At 43.1% G+C, this 18,802-nt stretch overlaps 1 protein-coding gene across 1 annotated transcript; it reads left to right on the top strand.

Moving 5' to 3' along the window:
• Nucleotides 1-6,421: 6,421 nt before the first annotated feature.
• Nucleotides 6,422-7,431, top strand: LOC112852668 (olfactory receptor 7D4-like). The gene has a single exon (XM_025916197.2). The coding sequence runs from the start codon at nt 6,493-6,495 to the stop codon at nt 7,429-7,431; it is 939 nt and encodes a 312-aa protein (XP_025771982.2). The 5' UTR covers nt 6,422-6,492.
• The last annotated feature ends 11,371 nt before the right edge of the window (nt 7,432-18,802 follow it).

Here is an 18,802-nt window from a genome sequence, read left to right on the forward strand (position 1 = left end):
AAAAAAAAAAGCAGTTAATTTGTTTATCCTTTGTCTCCATGCATAACGCCATCTACAACTAGAAGGCAATTCCATAAGGACAGAGTCCTTATCTTGTCTTGTTTACTGCTCCATCATATATATGATCAATATCTATTGAAGGTGCTCAAAAAATATTTTTATGCTGAATTCCAAGCGAACAAGAGGGCATCTGCTAGGCTGACTGCAAAGTAGGTCACAGGGTTCTGTGAAGGTCCTGACACACCAGTCATCCAGACACTCCTGACCTCAGGCTCGCTCTCTCAAGACACAATGGGGGTCATGTGCCCGTTTAGGTCTGAGTGTGGTCAAGATCATTGCGCTGTCACTCTGGTGGCCTTTGGAAAGCTGGTCCCCCTCTCACCCTCTCTCCCCCTTCTCTCCACTGCTTTGATTTTTGTTCCAGAAAGTAGTCTGTAGGCATCCCTGGGAACCTTGGAGAACCTTGCTCTGGACAAGCAAGACTTGACCAAAGATGTTTCTTGATCCTTAGATTTGTACAGAACCAGAGATGGAGTGAGATGTTCCCTTAGGAAGAGAAAGACCCAGTGGGGACTGAGGACTGTGGCTGAAGGACGTGTATGCTAGGTGGGGTGGCATGGATCCTCCATGTGGCTCCAACTCTGCTCCCCGTGGGTAGACACAGCAGAAAAGATCACCTCTCTGACCCTTGAGAGGGGGTGGGGAGTCTCCAGAAACAGACAATCAAAACAGCCATTTATTTAATGAGAAGTGAGGGAATTCAGTCCCAAATGATTTCACCTCAGACTTACCACTCCCATACCAGAAGGAAAGGCCCTTGGGCCACGCCAGGTATCATTGTGGCTCTGAGTCCCCATGCTCAGCTCTTTGTCCCTGCTTCTCTGTCTGTATTTGTCTTCCATTGGGAGAAGCTAATATAATAGAGCCCAAACCTTTAGCAACTCCATTGTGATGCCCTAGCACTGGCTCAGAAACTGCTGTGGTGAAGAGGTAAGAAGGGGTCAGGCAAAGCTTTTTGCCTGCATGCTTTCTTGGCACATACATAGAGATGCAGAGGGAGGAAATGCCCACCCAAATTGAGTAGACGTCCCTGGCTCTAGACAGGTGTCTCCAAGCCACACTGCACTGTATGTTCTTACCTCATCTCTAGCTCTGCTCTCCTTTCACTGCCTCTTGTTTCTGGGTCTCCCCCTCCACACTCCCTCTTCACCCACTTGAACATCCCTCCCTTTTGTTTTCTAGAGGGAACTTCCCACATCTGCAGAGCATCTCCCTTGTGCCTAACACTGAGCTAGGTACTGAACAGAAGGAGTTAACTAAAATGTGTCACTCCTCTGGGAGGATGAGAGCCTTGGGAACAAACCCAGGCATGCAATGTGACAGCTTGCCCCATGTGTGGTCCAGTTTCTCCAAGGTGCAGAGGAAGTGCAAAGAGAGAGTGGTCAGCACTGCTTGGGGGGCTGTCAATGAAGACTTCAGGACAGAGAGTGGAAGGAGGGATAGGACTTTCCCAGGTGAATAGGGAGAAAGGGGACTCCAGTGGGAGGTAAAAGCAAAGGTCCAGAGCTACTAAACTGCTCTGGATGTACCCAGCGTTGTAAGAAACGTGGAGTATCTAATGGCAAAGCATTGTTTTCCGATAGATAAAAATGTGACTCTCATACAAATATATAGTGAGTATATGTCAAAGACTTAATTATTAATGAGGGAGCCAGGAGAGTAAAGCTAGTTTGCTGAGCATTTGGGGAACAGGGATTTATATAGATAGGGAAGGAATAATGACATTAATTTTCCAAGTTGGAAGCAAAAATACAGGAAAATAAAACCATAGCTTTTGGGGTTATCTTCTCTATCAGATGGAGATATCCCACAGGGCAATGAACAATAAACTTTGGGGTGATCTTCCTAGCTGAATGGAAACATTTGCATCTCTGGTGAACAAAAATCACATGTACTTTATTAATCAGTGTTAGCACTGATGTCACAGAGTCTAGGTCTCAAGCCAAAAAAGGAATATTCCCCCAGAAGATGGGACAATTAAGTTGACCTCTTAGGCAATACTTCATGTAGTGTTCAAAGGAAACACAGCTATCCTTTTGAGTAATTTAAAAGCTTTGGGTAATTTCCTCCTCAATACAAAAAGGATGGATCAGAAGACAGGAGGGGGTTGGTGGAACGGGTGAGGAAGCCAGAGCAAGAACACAGGGGCCAAACCATGGAGGGCAGTGGGGTTTGGAACCTTCCCCTGGAGGACTACTGGGCCACTGAATGACTTTTAAAGATGTGAACAATGATGCGGTTGGAGCCATCCTGACTCCCCTGCATAACGGGCTAGCAGGGTGCCAATGTATGTGAAGCCCAAATGAGAAGCTATGAGGACCTGAACTAAAGCCCCATTGGCGAGTGAAGGCGTCCAGTGAAAGTTCTTGCTGCCATCTTGATATCAAAGACAGAGTCTCCCTAAATACCAACTTTCATGTACAAGTCTTACAGCACAGCCGTCCTCACCCATTCCTGACTCCCCATGTCCTATGCATGGTGGGCCTCCATGCTCTCGTTGACGGTTCCTTTTATCTGTCTTCCTGTGATCCATTGGAGTCCCGAAGCAATCAAATCAACCTTTGTCATCTAGGCTGACTACGCTCCTCTCATATCTGAAAAATCTGCTCTAAATCAGATCTTTCATTCTGTGTGCCACACACACACCACCACTGACAACATACTCAGAATCAAAGCAAGTATCTCCCCCATTCTTTGCTGGGGTCATCAGCTTGTCTGCCTCCCATCAGAGGCCTGCAGGCAGTGAACGTTACTCCCAATTCACAATCAGACTCGTTAATGTTGCAGCCAGGTGGAGAGCCTTTTAGTGCAGGCTGCTACCTTTTAACTGAATCACTGGTAATAATCTATATGCTTCTGTGATGGTAAATACTTGGTCATTTCTGGATGTGTCTGTGACGGTGTTTCTGGAGGATACTAACATTTGGACTGAGTGAAGCAGATTGCCCTCTCTGATGGGGGTGGGCCTCATTAGATCAGTTGAAGGCCTGAATAAACAAAAAGGCTGAGTAAGACATCATTCTTTCTGCCTGACTGCCTTCAGGCTGGGGCCCTTCCCCCTGCTTCCAGACTGGAATTGAAACGTCAGCTCTTCCCAGAACTCAAGCCTGCCAGGCTACAGACTGGAGCTGCATCAGCTGTCCTGGTTCTCAGGTCTTCAGACTCGAACCGTAACCACAGCTTGGCTCTCCTGGGTCTCCAGCTCGCAGGTCCATTGGTTCTATTTTCCTGGAGAATCCTGACTTATTATACAGCTTCTTCCTTTTGTTTCATCTCTAAATTCCGTTTCTTTTACTCCTGCATTCCCTTTTCTTCCCTCTTCCAAATGCCATTCCCCCTCTAGACCTGGCATAATGGCTCATGCTAAGTTATCTTTTATTCAGGGATTTCTGTGTTCCTGACTTACCCAGGGACACAGGGAGGAGGGGCCATCCTGAAATCTGTTCAAATATGTGAACATATTTCTCCATAAAGTTTTTTTAATAGGGGTGCCTGGGTAGGCTCAGTCGGTTAAGTGTCTAACTTCAGCTCAGGTCATGATCTTGTGGTTCATGAGTTCAAGCCCTGTGTCGGGCTTTGTGCTGATAGCTCAGAGCCTGGAGCCTGCTTCGGATTCTGCTTCTCCTGCTCTCTGCTCCCCTCCCGCTCATGTTCTGTCTCTCTCTCAGAGATGAATAAATATTTAAAAAAATTTTTTTATGGTCACAAACAATGATGCTCATTGTGGAAAATTAATATAGAAAAAGAAAAAAAAAGAAAGAAAATAGGTACCTCTCAGATATGAGCAATGTGGACAGTCTGGTGAATTTCTTTCCCATCCCAGGTCATATCCAGACTGCCATTGTTCTACATGAATGGCTTTCTATTCTTCCTGTTCCATTCTTTCTACTTAACACTATAATGACATGACACTATGTCATGTTAGTCAAGGTTTTTCAACAACATATATATATATATATATATATATATATATATATATGACATTTATTATTGAGAAACAAAGAGAGACAGAGCATGAGCAGGGGAGGGGCAGAGAGAGAGAGGGAGACACAGAATCCAAAGGAGGCTCCAGGCTCTGAGCTGTCAGCACAGAGCCCGACGTGGGGCTCGAACTCACAAACCATGAGACGACCTGAGCTGAAGTCGGACGTTTAATGGACTGAGACACCCAGGCTCCCTCAACCACCCTTTTAGTTTCAAAAGTGTCCACCACTATAAACATTATACTCTTAACAGTAAAATAGAGCCTAACAGTAACAGCAATGCCCTGAAAATATTGCACTCCAACAGAAATACTCCAATGCCAATATTTTAAATAGTATGATTGAACAGGATACTCTACAGTGATTCTAAAAGTACCATAAACAGCAATGTTTTCAACAGTTTCATACTTAAGTCTTTTTTGGCCAATTTGACCTATTTGTTTTTTTCTTACTATTTTCTTACTGCTTTTAAAAGCTAATATATTAGGGGCATCTGGGTGACTTAGTTGGTTGAGTGCCTGATTCTTGATTTCTGCTCAGGTCATGATCTCATGGTCTGTGGGATTGAGCACCCCCTCCCCACACTGGGCTACACATTGAGTGTGGAGCTTACTTAAGGTTCCCTCTCTCTCCCTCTGTCCCTTCCCTGCTCATACACACTGTCTCTAAAGTGGAAAAATAAAAATAAAAGCTAATGTATTAAACTGCACTTTTATGGTTCCTTATAAATTATAAATTTCCCTCCTTTCAGACTTTAATTTGCCTTTTCTTAAAAAAATTTTTTAATGGTTATTTTTGACAGAGAGAGAGACAGAGCATGAGCAAGGGAGGGGCAGAGAGAGAGGGAGACACAGAATCCAAAGCAGGCTCCAGGCTCTGAGCTGTCAGCACAGAGCCCGACATGGGGCTTGAACTCACAGACCACGAGATCATGACCTGAGCCGAAGTCAGACGCTCAACCGACTGAGCCACCCAGGCGCCCCTAATTTGCCTTTAAATGTTGTTTGGTATTATTGATAAACACATAATTATTGCATGTACTTTATGTTCTAAAAGTTTTTTTTAAAGTTTATTTATTTTGAGAGAGAGGGAGTTGGGGGGGGGGGGGTAAAGAGAGAGGGGCAGAGAAAGGAGAGAGAGAATCCCAAGCAGGCTACGCACTGTCAGCACAGAGCCCGACGTGACATTGTGAACTGTGCCAAAGTCAAGAGCCGGATGCTTAACTGACTGAGCCACCCAGGTGCCCCTGTATGTACTTTAAACAATTGATCCAATTCTTTGTAATTTCATTGTTCTTCTGTTTAGGAACTTTGCATGCTTTTTCTTAAATGTATATAAAATTGAAGACAGCTGCCCCTGAGTTTAGAAATTACCTCCTGTTGCAGAGACCTAATATGCAAACAGAAACCAGGCTTACTTCTTCTTCTTTTTTTTTTTTAACAGAGTGCAAAAAAAAAAGGGCTCTCATTCTCTTTATGTTCAGTTGAAAAGCCTTCAAGATAGATGGTTCTTGGTTAAAGGATTTTATGGTAGGGAAATTATACCTTACCAAATTTGTAGTACCCTGCAAATTTCTTCTGTCACTCATCCGACCAATAGAGACAGAGCAGCAGATACTGTGCTAAGTGCTTGGAGTATGAAATAAAAATGAAATAGAAGATGCAGAGTCGTCCTAACCTAAAGAAATAGAAAGGACTACAATACAAACATGCAGGGTATAATTAGAATGTATGGTCTGATTTAGTCCTTGGGACTGAAGCATATTATGGTAACTTGATCATTATCATGGTGACAGAGGGACAGGTTGGGACAGCAATGGAGACATGACTATAATTGTTGAAGAATTATCTATAAAAGTCTTTGCACAGCATCCTTCTCTGAGTCAGACTTCAGATGAGAATGTTCCGTTCCCAGATACTGGTAAATGGCATGAGAGCAAAAAATATCATTAAATTCTGCAATTCCTCATGATTTCCCTCTTCTCTCCGTTTCCCTGGACTTGACACCACAGCTAACAGGGCAGAAAGGAGATGCTCATGAGGCTGATGGTCCTTTCACAGGAACTACACAACAGAGGTAGAACAACCGAGTTGGGGATGATGCAGAGGAGACCCGCCCCCCCACCCTGCATGGTGTGGGACATTCATTTTAATGATGTGATCCTGGGGGCACCTTGATCTCAGGGTCGTGAGTTCGAGCCCCACATTGGGTGTAGAGATTACTTAAAAATAACTAAAAAATAAATAAATAAAGAGATGGTCCCAGTAGCAGTGGTAGAAGCAGGGAAGGGAGGGTATTTACTGAGGAGACTTTGTTCAACGAAAGAAATCACGACTCTTAGGTAAGATAAGACTTCATGAATGAACAAGTTTATTGCGTATGGCGCAATCTTGTTTTGTCACTGTCTTGACATTATTTTGCCTCTTCCCAGGCAATTTCCATAAATCATATGGAAGCAGGGAACCAAACAGCTATTTCAAAATTCATCCTTCTGGGGCTTTCAGAAGACATAAACCTGCAGCCCCTCCTTTTTGGGCTGTTTCTCTATATGTACCTGGTCTGTGTTTTAGGGAACCTGCTCATCATTCTGGCCATCAGCTCTGACCCCCACCTCCACACCCCCATGTACTTCTTCCTCGCCAACCTGTCCCTCACTGATATCTGTTTCACCTCCACCACTGTCCTCAAGATGTTAGTGAACATCCAGACACGGAGCAACGCCATCACGTATGAAGGCTGCCTTACCCAAATGTGTTTTTTCATGATTTTTGCTGGATTAGATAATTTGCTACTGACCGTGATGGCCTATGATCGGTTTGTGGCCGTCTGTCACCCCCTGCACTACATGGTCATCATGAACCCTAGCCTCTGTGGTCTCCTGCTTCTGCTTTCTTGGTTAATCTGCCTGACATATTCTTTGTTGCAAAGTCTGATGGTTTTGAGGGTGGCCTTCTGCAAAGAGACAGAAATCCCCCACTTCTTCTGTGAACTTGCTCAGATCCTCAAGCTTGCCTGTTCTGACACCCTTGTCAATGACATCCTACTGTATTTTGTAACTGGCCTGTTGGGTGTTATTCCCCTGACTGGGATCCTTTTCTCTTATTCTAGAATTATCTCCTGCATAATGGGCATTTCTTCTGCTGTGGGGAAGTACAAAGCCTTTTCCACCTGTGGGTCCCACCTCTTGGTGGTCTCCTTGTTCTATGGTGCAGGCCTTGGGGTCTACCTCACTTCCGGAACAGCCCATCCGTCCAGAAAGGGTTCAATAGCCTCAGTGATGTACACAGTGGTCACCCCCACACTGAACCCCTTCATCTACAGCCTGAGGAACAGGGACATGAAAGGGGCTCTGAGGAGACTTTTCAGGAGAGGAGCTTACTTCCAGTGATAACCAAAGTTAAAGACGGACAACAGAGATCAACAGTGCTGATAACTGGTGTCCTTGAATATGTAATCTGAAGAAAGGACATAAATACTATGAATGGTTTACTAGAAGAAAAACACTCCTGGACACAGACGTGAAGTAGCACACCAAAAGTCTTGTCATACATCCAAGAAAAAGAATGGTCAACCAATAACTACACTTCTCATGAAAGCACACTATTTCAAGGACACAGACTCCTGTAAGCATCAAGGGAGAAGGCAAGGAGTGCACTGGGAAGATGGGGGACAGGAATGACAAGTGTTTCACATTACTGACTCATGTTTGCCCTTCTCAGTTATGTTCTAGCTTCTAGCACCATGAATGCTGGACCATGGCTTCCCTGGTCTCACTGTGGAAACCACTATCTATCATATGGATCTCCCTCACCCCATTAAATTTTACTTACTGAATCTTGCTTGGGTGGTGCCCGTTGACCTATACGGAGGATGTTAATAAGAATCTTCTTCAAGAAACTCATTGTAGTGTCTATTTTATTTTTATTTTTTAATTTTTTTTTCAACATTTATTTATTTTTGGGACAGAGAGAGACAGAGCATGAACGGGGGAGGGGCAGAGAGAGAGGGAGACACAGAATCGGAAACAGGCTCCAGGCTCTGAGCCATCAGCCCAGAGCCTGACGCGGGGCTCGAACTCACGGACCGCGAGATCGTGACCTGGCTGAAGTCGGACGCTTAACCGACTGCGCCACCCAGGCGCCCCTAGTGTCTATTTTAAGTGAAAGAAAGCCCCGGTCTACTTGCGGTCTTCCTTGCCTGGTGCACACTTTGCCAAATCTTCACACACCTGGCTCCCTCTCATAGTCAGGCTTCAAATCAAAACTCACAGCTCTTCAGAGACCTACCTTGACATCCTACCCAGTTCAGTTTTCATAGCACTTGCCATATTTTGAGGCACAGCAGAGCACAGTGGCTAAGAGGGCTCTGGGTTCAAATCTGCCATTATTCACTAAATGGCATGCTCTTACACAAGTTACTTCTCTGTGTCTCTATGCCCTCATCTGTAATAATGATGACAATACATTTCCTGAAGAGTTCTGGTGGGGATTAAATGTTACACCTAAGAGTGCTCAGAGCAGTGTCTGGCATAAGGACTCAGTGTTAGCCACCATGATCCATGAGGGCCACCAGCATCTGTGTTGGCCCAGAAAAGGTGCAGAGACTGTGAACAGCCAGCCATTCCTTTGACCCTATTAACTACAGTAACTTGCACTGCCATGGAGTGAGGAGGATGGCACAGAGGAGGGATTCATTACCAGCAGAACAGAGTTGGAAAACCTGACCAGAGAGGGCTGAACAGGATATGAGTCTAGATGGAGCTGAGTGCATCTCCAGAGCTGACTCAGGGCATCAAGGAAGCCACATAGGAGAGGCGCTCTGTTCAAAGCTTAGCCCTCTGAACAGCCCTAGGAACACCACATGCTGGAGGTCAGATCTGTACAGACCAGGAAATGGCCCCAGAGACCCCCCACAACAGGGAACCAAGAGGACAAAGCATCCTTTATACCGGTTGAGCTGGATTGGGTAGAATGGATAGATTCTCTTGAACTGAAAGCAAAAAAAAAATATATTTTAGGTTAACTTGAGGACTACTGTACCCTCTTGATTATCACTACATTTGGACTTAGGCAGATTCCAATGTTTGAATCCTAACTTTACCATTTACTAGGATATTTACTCTGTCTCTAAGCAGCCTCACATTCTTCATTTGTAAATAACTGTTGGGGTGATTATAGACAGCTAGTGTTAAGTGTCTTATATAGAGATTCTCATAAAGTAGTGGGTATTATATGTATGAACACAGCATTTATGTGTCCCCATCTTGTGCCCCTTCTACTGGTAGGTAGGATCCTGCACCCTGGAAGGCTCTGCCTAGCTGCATTCTTCCCCAGCAAGTGTCTGAGGGTGTGACACAAAGTGCCCCTCAAAAATAAAATCACTTTGTATTCAGTGCAGTAAGGTCCTAGCGTCCAACTACTCCATGAAACTTCTTCCCTGGAGACCTGGGCAGAATTAGATGAAGCCAAGATGATAGGACCATCCTAATGAGACTTGAACAGTATCTGATTGCCCTCCACCTTCCCCTTAGTGCCTAGTATAGAAATTATTTTTCTATCACTGGGTTTTTCAACCTGGGTACTGTTGACATTTAGGACCAGATAATTCTTGCTGGTATTTCTGTCCTATGCATTATAGGATGTTTAGCTGCACCTGTGGCCTCTGCATACTAGGTACTAGTGGTGTCCTCCTTCACCCTGGTCATAAAAATAAAAAATGACTCCAGACATTGCCAGATGTCCTCTAGGAGCAAAATCACTCCTGGATGAGAACCACCTGGTCTGCCATGACACAAAGGACTCAAGGAAAGGAAAATGCAGGAAATATGAAGTGAGGGGCCACAACCCTAGTTTTCCTAAGGCCCAGAATGGAATGGACCCAAGATACTGGCCTCCAGCCAAGGGTCTTTGCGTGGAAGAGGCCACAAGTCAGGAACGGAAGCACCAATGCACATTTGCTGAAAAACAGATACTTTAATGATCTCAAAACTCCAGAAGAATGTTGGCTGTTCTTATTATCTGCTTTTATTTCCAGTGCCTACTATGTGGAACATCCTAATAGATACTTGCTAAGTTGACTGTTTTGTGTTTACAGTATGCCAGGCCATTCCTCCAAGCACATAGATGTATTAACTCAGTTCATTTTCACAACCACCTTAAGGAGGCAGATGCTCCTATTTTCTCCACTTTGCAAAATGGCTAACAGCAGCACAGAAATCACTGACCTATAACTACTATCTGAAAATGTCCTCTGCTGATCTGAGGTGAGACATTCCTAGCATTGTGTCCAAGTGGACTGCTTTAGGAAATGGTATGTATCTCTCCTCCTACTGACCTCCCTTCTTGGAGGAGCTCTGTCCTCCTTAGGTCTGAGGCAGGCCTATAAGGTGCAATTTATCCCACCAGCTGAAGGACTAAGAGATTCTTTTGTACAAAGTTGGCTGAGTCTCTATGGCCTTGTCTCGTGGATGTGGACCCCCACCCTCTCGTCCCATCTACTGGCCAAACCCAACTCCATCAAGGACTATTGCCTAACTTCAGCGTAAAGCCCATTGCAAACCACTGGAGATGCACCCAGGGGAAAAAAAAAAACACATAGGATCAAAGGCCACGGTCATCCAACTGAGTCATTCTTCTCCACTGAAAAGGGACTTCTATCAACCAACCAGATAGGTTGCTATCCATAGACAACTCTTATAATTTCCAATGCCCAAAAAAGAGAGCTATGATAAAGGCTCTAATGTCTCTAAAAACACAAGTGAATGGTAGGCCTCAGGTAGAACCTGGCTGGAAAGTGCTTTCACCTGCCTACATCAAGACTGAAGGTACAGAAGCATGGAGCCAGTGACTAGAGCTTGTAGAGTTTACTCTGTCCCAGCAGTACACAGGAGCCAGGGAATTAGCCAGATTTATGGTTTTTGAGGCCCTTCAGATAGGAGCTACTTATTACCAAGGTCTTAGCAGCTTTACAAAAAATTTCAATCTCATACAAGAATGTGCTTTGGTCTCCTGTGATCAGCATCTCACTGGGAAACCGAGTTTTTTTTTCCATTCCTGCACACTCATTTCCATGTCTGCATGCCATGTGCTGTTTCCACACATAAGGTACTCCAAACAAGTTGCCTGCTCAGATCTCTGCATCTTCCACCAGAGGGCATGAGAACCTCCACCCTGAGCTACTCTCCAGAGGCATGGCTCACACTGGCACCCTATCTTGCAGGTATGATGCCTTTCAATGTTGTTGGTGAGATACCAGTTGGACAACAAATGATTGGAAGTTAGGTTTTGATTCACAAAAGGAAAACAAAGTTGGAATAAACCACTCAGAGAAGTGTGATGCATCACCACTCAAAATGCTTAGCCAGAGGCTGGAAGGCCTCACTAGTATAAAGGAAAATTTAATTTTAAAAGCCTGTCTTTTCCACAATGCAAAAACTCTGACTTTAACGTGACAAAACAGAAGAAACTCAAAATAACTTTGCTGGAAGAAGCCAGACAGAAGAGTATGTATGGTACCATTTCATTTACAGAAAGCTCCAGAAAATGCAAACTGACCTGTACTGACAAAAAGCCTACCAGTAATTGCCTGGGAAAGGCCCTGGAGGGTTCACAAAGGAATCTTTTGGGAGTTCACTGTCTTGAATGTGGTAATGATTTCACTGGTGGACACATTGGCCCAAACCTACCAAATTGTTTAAGCATGTGCAGTTACTATCTTTCAATTCTATCGATCTAAAACTATTTTCTCCCATTTGGAGTCTTCCAATAGAAACAGTGGCCCTATGGTGATTCCAGAAATGGCCACCATTTCTTCCCTTTCCTGTACCCACACCCTTCTATGTGACTCTGATTACCCTTCCACTCTGGGCTCAGCCATGTGATTGCACTGGTCAACTGGGTGCCGATAAAGGCGACATCAACATGGACTTGAAGAACATGCTCTGCCGGTGCAGGTACTGGTCTTGTCTGGACTGTTGGAGGCTGACGTCTTGAGTGAAGGTACTGGGCCAGCCTACTGGCAGCCCCGGGTAGACACGAGGGAGCCTGGCCAAGCATAGCCCAGACTGTCAACCAACAATAAGCCAAACGGTGGTGGTTTCAAACCACTGTGTTTTGGGTAGTTTATTATGCAGCAAATATAAATAGCCCCCTTCGTTACATTCTACTAAACTGCAAATCTCATCAAACGTCAGTGAATTTCCATCAACTTCCAATTAATACTTGAGACTGACACATAAAATGTTGATGCAGATACTGTGTATTATATAATCTATCCCATGTCACCCCTCCTTCTTTATCTACTACTTGAAAGATTCGGTTACCTGTCAGAGAATGTGATTTTCTTTCTGTGCCTTTGCACTCAGGATTGGCATGCTTAACTCACTCATGATCTGGAACACTATACATAAAAGCTGTCTACATTTCTACACTTAGCACCCATTATCTCTCTGTGGCTTTCTCGGATTGTCAATATCGCCTCCTCGGAACCTCCTGAATGGACTAATTGGCCACACTAGCGATCTTGTTTGTTTACATGCCTCTCTTTCTAGCCCTTTAGTCCCTTAAAGGCAGTACTATGTCTTATGGTCTCTCCTCTCAAAGTCTAATTCAGCGTAAGGCACTTAACTGATACTCATTGGCTCCCTAGAGGGTAACCTGAGTGATTGTAGTTACCCAAACATTACATAAAATAGAGCTGGTTCCTGCCGGAAAGGCCCCAACAACGGAAAGCTACCATGAGACCTGAAGACCAGGTAGGAGTGGGATTACAAGGCCCCTCCAGAGAGATTGTGTAACCTGAGAATGGCAGGGAAATCCAACGAGACTCAAGAGTTCCGGGCCACCTGGGTGTAGGTGGGAATTCGGTTTGCTTCTGCTCTTGTAATTGATGTGATGGAGGGACTGCACAGAGAGTAGCTGCACTGGGTTCCCAAGGCTCCCAATTAAAGAAACGGTCCCATTGCAATAAATGCAGGGAAAGTGCTCTCCTCCTCCTGGGCCTGGCCTCTAGGGTACACGCATTTTTCTCACCCAAACTTGGCAAAAGCCAGCATGCGATTGCTCTTCACTAATGAGCCTAGGAAAACTTTCACCGAGGCCTGCGGCACACTGGGCTCCTTGGCTCACGGGTGTGCGAGTGCCACCACCACTCAATGACCTGCATGGAAGCCCTGCAGGTGCACAGGAAGGATGCAGGAAGGCAAACAGAGACAGAAACCCGTGACCACACAGCCCTCTTGTCAGGCACCACCAGCCAAACTGACCCACTAGCGTGTAAGCACTTGAACAACGGTGTTTCTAGCAGGTAAACAGACTCCCCTCACTGGTGTCTTCTCTAGGTGAATGACAAGCTTACAGTGGTGTGGGGACGACGGCAGTTAATCTATGTAAAGTATTCCCATCTGCTGTCTTCTCGAATGAGGTAATGAAACTAGTTTTTAGAAAATCATGACAGGGGCACTTGGGTGGCTCAGTCGGTTAAGCATCCAACTATGGCTCAGGTCATGACCTTGTGGTTCATGAGGTCAAGCCCCCCCACATCAGGCTCTGTGCGACAGCTCAGAGCCTGGAGCCTGCTTTGGATTCTGTGTCTCCCTCTCTCTCCGCCCCTCCCCCTCTCGACTCTCTCTCTCAAAAATAAAACATGAAAAAAATTAAAAAAAACAAGAAAGTGATGACAAATATAAGTCAAAACAATTGTCAGAGATACATGGTTCCAACTTGCCTTTAAGAAGCATACTTATTTGGGGCGCCTGGGTGGCTCAGCTGGTTAAGCAACCGACTTTGGCTTAGGTCATGATCTCATGGTTCGTGAGTTCAAGCCTCATATGGGGCTGGTGCCTGCTTCAGATTCTATGGCCCCCTCTCTGCCCCTCCGCCACTCACATTCTGTCTCTCTCTCTGCCTCAAAAATAAAATAAAACAATTTTTTTTATTATTTTTTTATTTTTTTTTCAACGTTTTTTATTTATTTTTGGGACAGAGAGAAACAGAGCATGAACGGGGGAGGGGCAGAGAGAGAGGGAGACACAGAATCGGAAACAGGCTCCAGGCTCCGAGCCATCAGCCCAGAGCCTGACGCGGGGCTCGAACTCATGGACCGCGAGATCGTGACCTGGCTGAAGTCGGACGCTTAACCGACTGTGCCACCCAGGCTCCCCAAACAATTTTTTTTTTTAAAGCAGCCTATTTATTTACTGAGATTCTCAAAGAGTAATTGGGTAGGTTTAAAAAAAAAAAAATCACATTTTATCCTGAATTCAGAAAAGAAGCAATGGGCTGAAGACAAACATAAAGGAACTCATGTTGCCTAAACTGAAGAAAGATAGAATTTTCTTGGGCTCCTGTACGGAGACTACAGTTAGAAGACTTACTAGTCTCAGCCCCTATTTAAGGATTCTCTAGAAGAACCCAAAGAAGTAGGGGAGACAAAAATAAGGACACCAAAGGAAACTCTGGCCTCTGACACAATACCTACAGGAACCACTAACCACAGGCTAACCTCTAGCCAGAGAAATGAAAACACACTGAGGGTCTCTTACTACTGATCCCTTCAATTAACACATCCTGTCAAACTTAAAAAAAAAAAAAAAATGCAAGCCATGTTAAAAGGCAAGTAGAAACAGTCTATAAACGAGAAAGCAAGCATCAGAACCTGACTCATTTATGCCAGAGATTTTGGAATTGTCAGACCAGAAATCTAAAATAACTATGGCTAATATTCTAAGTGTTCTTTGTTTCTCTTTCCTTCCCCCCTCCCCTCCCCTCCCCTCCCCTCTCCTTTCTTTTTTATAAGGAGGCTTCATGCCCAGCATGGAGCCCAACCCAGGGCTCTAACTCACAACCGTGAGATCAAGACCTGAGCCAAGACCAAGAGTCAGATACTTAACTGACTGAGCCACCCAGGCGCCCAATGCGCTAAGTGTTCTAATGGAAAAAGCAAATGTGCAAGAAGAAATGGGTAAGCTGAGAAATGAAAACTCTAAGAATCAAAAGGAAATGCCAGAAATCAAAAGCATGGCAACAGAAACGAAGACTGTCCTTGATGGGTGCAGGAGACTGGATCTGGCTGAAAAAAAAGACTCTGTGAACTTGAAGATACCTCAATAGAAACTTCTAAAACTGAAATGCAAAGAGGAAAAGAAAAGAATGAAGACAAACATAATACCCAAGAACTGTGGGACAATTTACAAAAGGCGTAACATATGTGTTATGGAATACCAAGGTGGGGGAGTGGGGGAGAATGAGAGAATGAAAACCCAGAATATTTTAAATAACAGATGAGAATTTTCCAAAATTAATGACAGACACCAAACCACAGATCCAGAAAACTAAGATATCATCCATCAAGCAGGATTAATGCCCCACCCCCAATCTACATCTAGGCCTGTTATATTCAAGTTGTAGAAATTCAGCATGCAATAAACCTAGAATTTACGAACAAAAATGAAAATGATTCTTGTACCTGGAAATTTAAAAACCTCTTTCCAACTCCTGAATGAAAGGGGAAATCCAGACTGAAATGACAAAACGTCAAAGAAATAATGATGACCAAAAATACATTTTAGAATCTATGAAATGTACTTTAAAGCAGTAATCAGAGGAAAACCCACTGGACAAAATATTTGTCAATAAAAGAGTAAGAATAAATTAATTGCCACTTAAGAAAAAAAAAAACTGGAAAAAGAAAAATAAGCCAAAACAAAGCATAAGGCAAGAGTGGAGAGAAAAGCAGAATAATGCGGAAATTACAAAAATAGCAGCTCTAATTAGTCAAAATTCCATTTTTAAACAAACAAACAAACAAAACAAACCAGTAGCTCACTTGATCCAAGAAAAGAGAAAGCAAATATATAAAAAGAGTTGATGACCACGGAATCAAAAAACATTTTAAAAATCATAAGACTACTTGCTGATCTCCATGCTAATGAAATGGACAATTTCCTAGGAACATACAGATTACCAACTCTGATTCCATTCATGTTAGAAAGCTACAGAAAGACCAATTTCTATGAAAGAAAGACAATTCCTAAAGAAATACGCCACTAATAAGAACTTGACTCAGATGGTTTTACAAGGAATTCTACCAAATCTTTTCTAACCACACAGTCCTAATGCCATATAAATTATTCTGGTGCACTGAGAAGGAAAAATTCCCAATTCTTTATGAAGCAAGTATAATACCAACACCTAATCATACACAGTACAAAACAAACAAACACAAAAAACCACTACAGACCAATTATCACACATGAATAGCACTAAAAAAATTCTAAACAAAATACTAGCAAAAAGGATCCAGCACCACATTAAGAAAATACACCATGACCAAGTGAAATTCACTCCAGGAATGCAAGATTTGTTGAATATTGAGATATTTATTAATATCATATAATTTATTAATAAATCAGAAGAATCATGACCCTCTTCATAGATGTTCAAAAAAACTAGCAAATGTTAACACCCATTCATGATAAAACATTCAAGAATATAGGATACCTTCTCAGTATGATAAAATAAATATAATACCTTAGTTCTAAAAGACATTATCTTAATTAATGGGAAAACAAGAGGGGCATCTCTTCTAGAACAGAGCCAGGATGCCCACGATATATCATTGTATTAGAGGTTATTAGCCAATGCAATTAGACAAGCAAAAACAATCAGAGGCCTAAGAACTGGTAAATAAGATATCTCAATTTGCAGGTAATATGGCAGTATACCTGGAAAACCCCAGAAAAGAATAAAGCTAACTCAAGAAATAATTCAGTGAAGTAACAAGTTACAAAATTAGCAGCTTTCATGTACAGAAACTGTGAACAGAAAACGTAATGGTAGGGAAAAGTCTCATTTATAATAAATGACTAAATACTTAGACAAAACTTAACAAGCAGAAAACTTGTACATGGAAAACTTTTAAACATTATTTAATGTTTAAAACTTTTAAACATTAAACACGAAAATAGACCTGAACAAATGGAAAGTCATTCTCTGTTCTTGAATGACTTTACATTATAGAAATGTCAGTTCTCCTCAAGTTAACTTATAAACTCAAGGCAATGACAATAAAAATACCCAAAAGCTAATTTTATGGAGTTGGACAAAATAATAGGAAAGTGCATATAAAAAGCAAACAGGGGTGCCCAGCTGGCTCAGTCAGTAGAGCATATGACTCCTGATTTCGAGATTGTAAGTTCGAGACCCTAGTTGGGTATAGAGATTACTTAAAAAAAAAAATCTTAAAAAAAACCCAAACAAGCAAGAAAATGTAGGAAAACACTGAAAAAGAAAAACCGTGAGGGGGAACTAGACATTCCAGACATTAAGACTTATTATAAAACTTCTTATAATTTAAATACTGTGGCATGGTACATGAACAACTAAATCAGCAGAATAAAGTCCAGAATTAGACATCTGGAATTCAAGATATGACAAAGGTGGGATGCCCAGGTAGTTCAGTTGGTTGTGTCCAACTCTTGATGTCGGCTCAGGTCTTGATCTCACAGTCATGATATCAAGCCCTGCATTGGGCTCCATGCTGGGCATGAAGCCTGCTTAAGATTCGCTCTCTCTCCCCAGGCACGTGGGTGGCTCAGTCAGTTGAGTATCCAACTTCAGCCCAGGTCATGGTCTCATGGTTCCGGGGTTCAAGTCCCATGTCAGGCTTTGTGCTGACAGTACAGAGCCTGCTTTGGATTCTCTATCTGCCCTCCTCCACTTGCACTGTCTCTCCCTCAAAAACAAACATGAAAAAAAGATCCTTAGAAAAAAAAAGATTCCCTCTTCCTCTACCCCTCCAAAAATATATATATATATATATATATATATATATATATATATACACATATATATGTGTGTGTGTGTGCGTGTGTGTACACACACACAACAAAGGTAACATCTCAAATTCCTAGGGCAAACACATACTTTTTTTTTAAATGTTTACTTATTTGAGAGAGGGCAAGCATGAGGGGGGAAGGGCAGAGATAAAGGGAGAGAGAATCAGAAGCCGACTTTGCACAGTGTCAGCAAGGAACCTGATGTGGGGCTCAATCCCATGAATTTCAAGATCATTACCTGCGCTGAAATCAAAAGTCCACTGCTTAACTGACTGGTCACTCAGGCATCTTATTCACTTATTGTGAGAGAGTGCACGAGCAGGGGAAGGGGGGGGGGGGGAGACAGAGAGAGAGCGAGTGAGCGAGCATGAGCAGGGAAAAGACAGAGAGAGAATCCCAAGCAGGCTCCACACTCAGCAGACTGATACAAAGCTCAAACTCACCAACCATGAGATCATGACTTGAGCTAAAATCAAGAGTCAGATGCTTAACTAACTAAGCCACCCAGGTGCCCCAAGATATACTTTTTATGTAAATAATGCTGGGTTAATATGGAAAAAATAAAACTTAATCTTACCTCACACAACACACACAAAAATCAATCTCACATGACTGTAGATCTAAAGGTATATATATTAAAGGAAAAAACAACTTGCAGAAGAAATTATAGAATGTCATCCTGCCTTCCGGGTAGGCAAATATTTCTTACACGGGAACAGAAGAGTGCTGTCCATAAAGATTCAAGGACATTAAAATTAACTCATCTCATGAAAATATACCTATTAGAACACTGGAGACATGCACCGGAGTGGGAGAAGGTACGTACAAAACTCATCCAGAGTTTTGTGGAATATATACGTGGAAAATATAAATCCCAGGAAGAAAAAGGCAGGCAACTTTAGCATCGTATCCAATGTCATAAAAT

Source organism: Puma concolor, chromosome A2, assembly GCF_028749965.1.
Source record: "Puma concolor isolate L17-30 chromosome A2, mPumCon1.1.hap2, whole genome shotgun sequence".
NCBI classification, from domain to species: domain Eukaryota; kingdom Metazoa; phylum Chordata; class Mammalia; order Carnivora; family Felidae; genus Puma; species Puma concolor.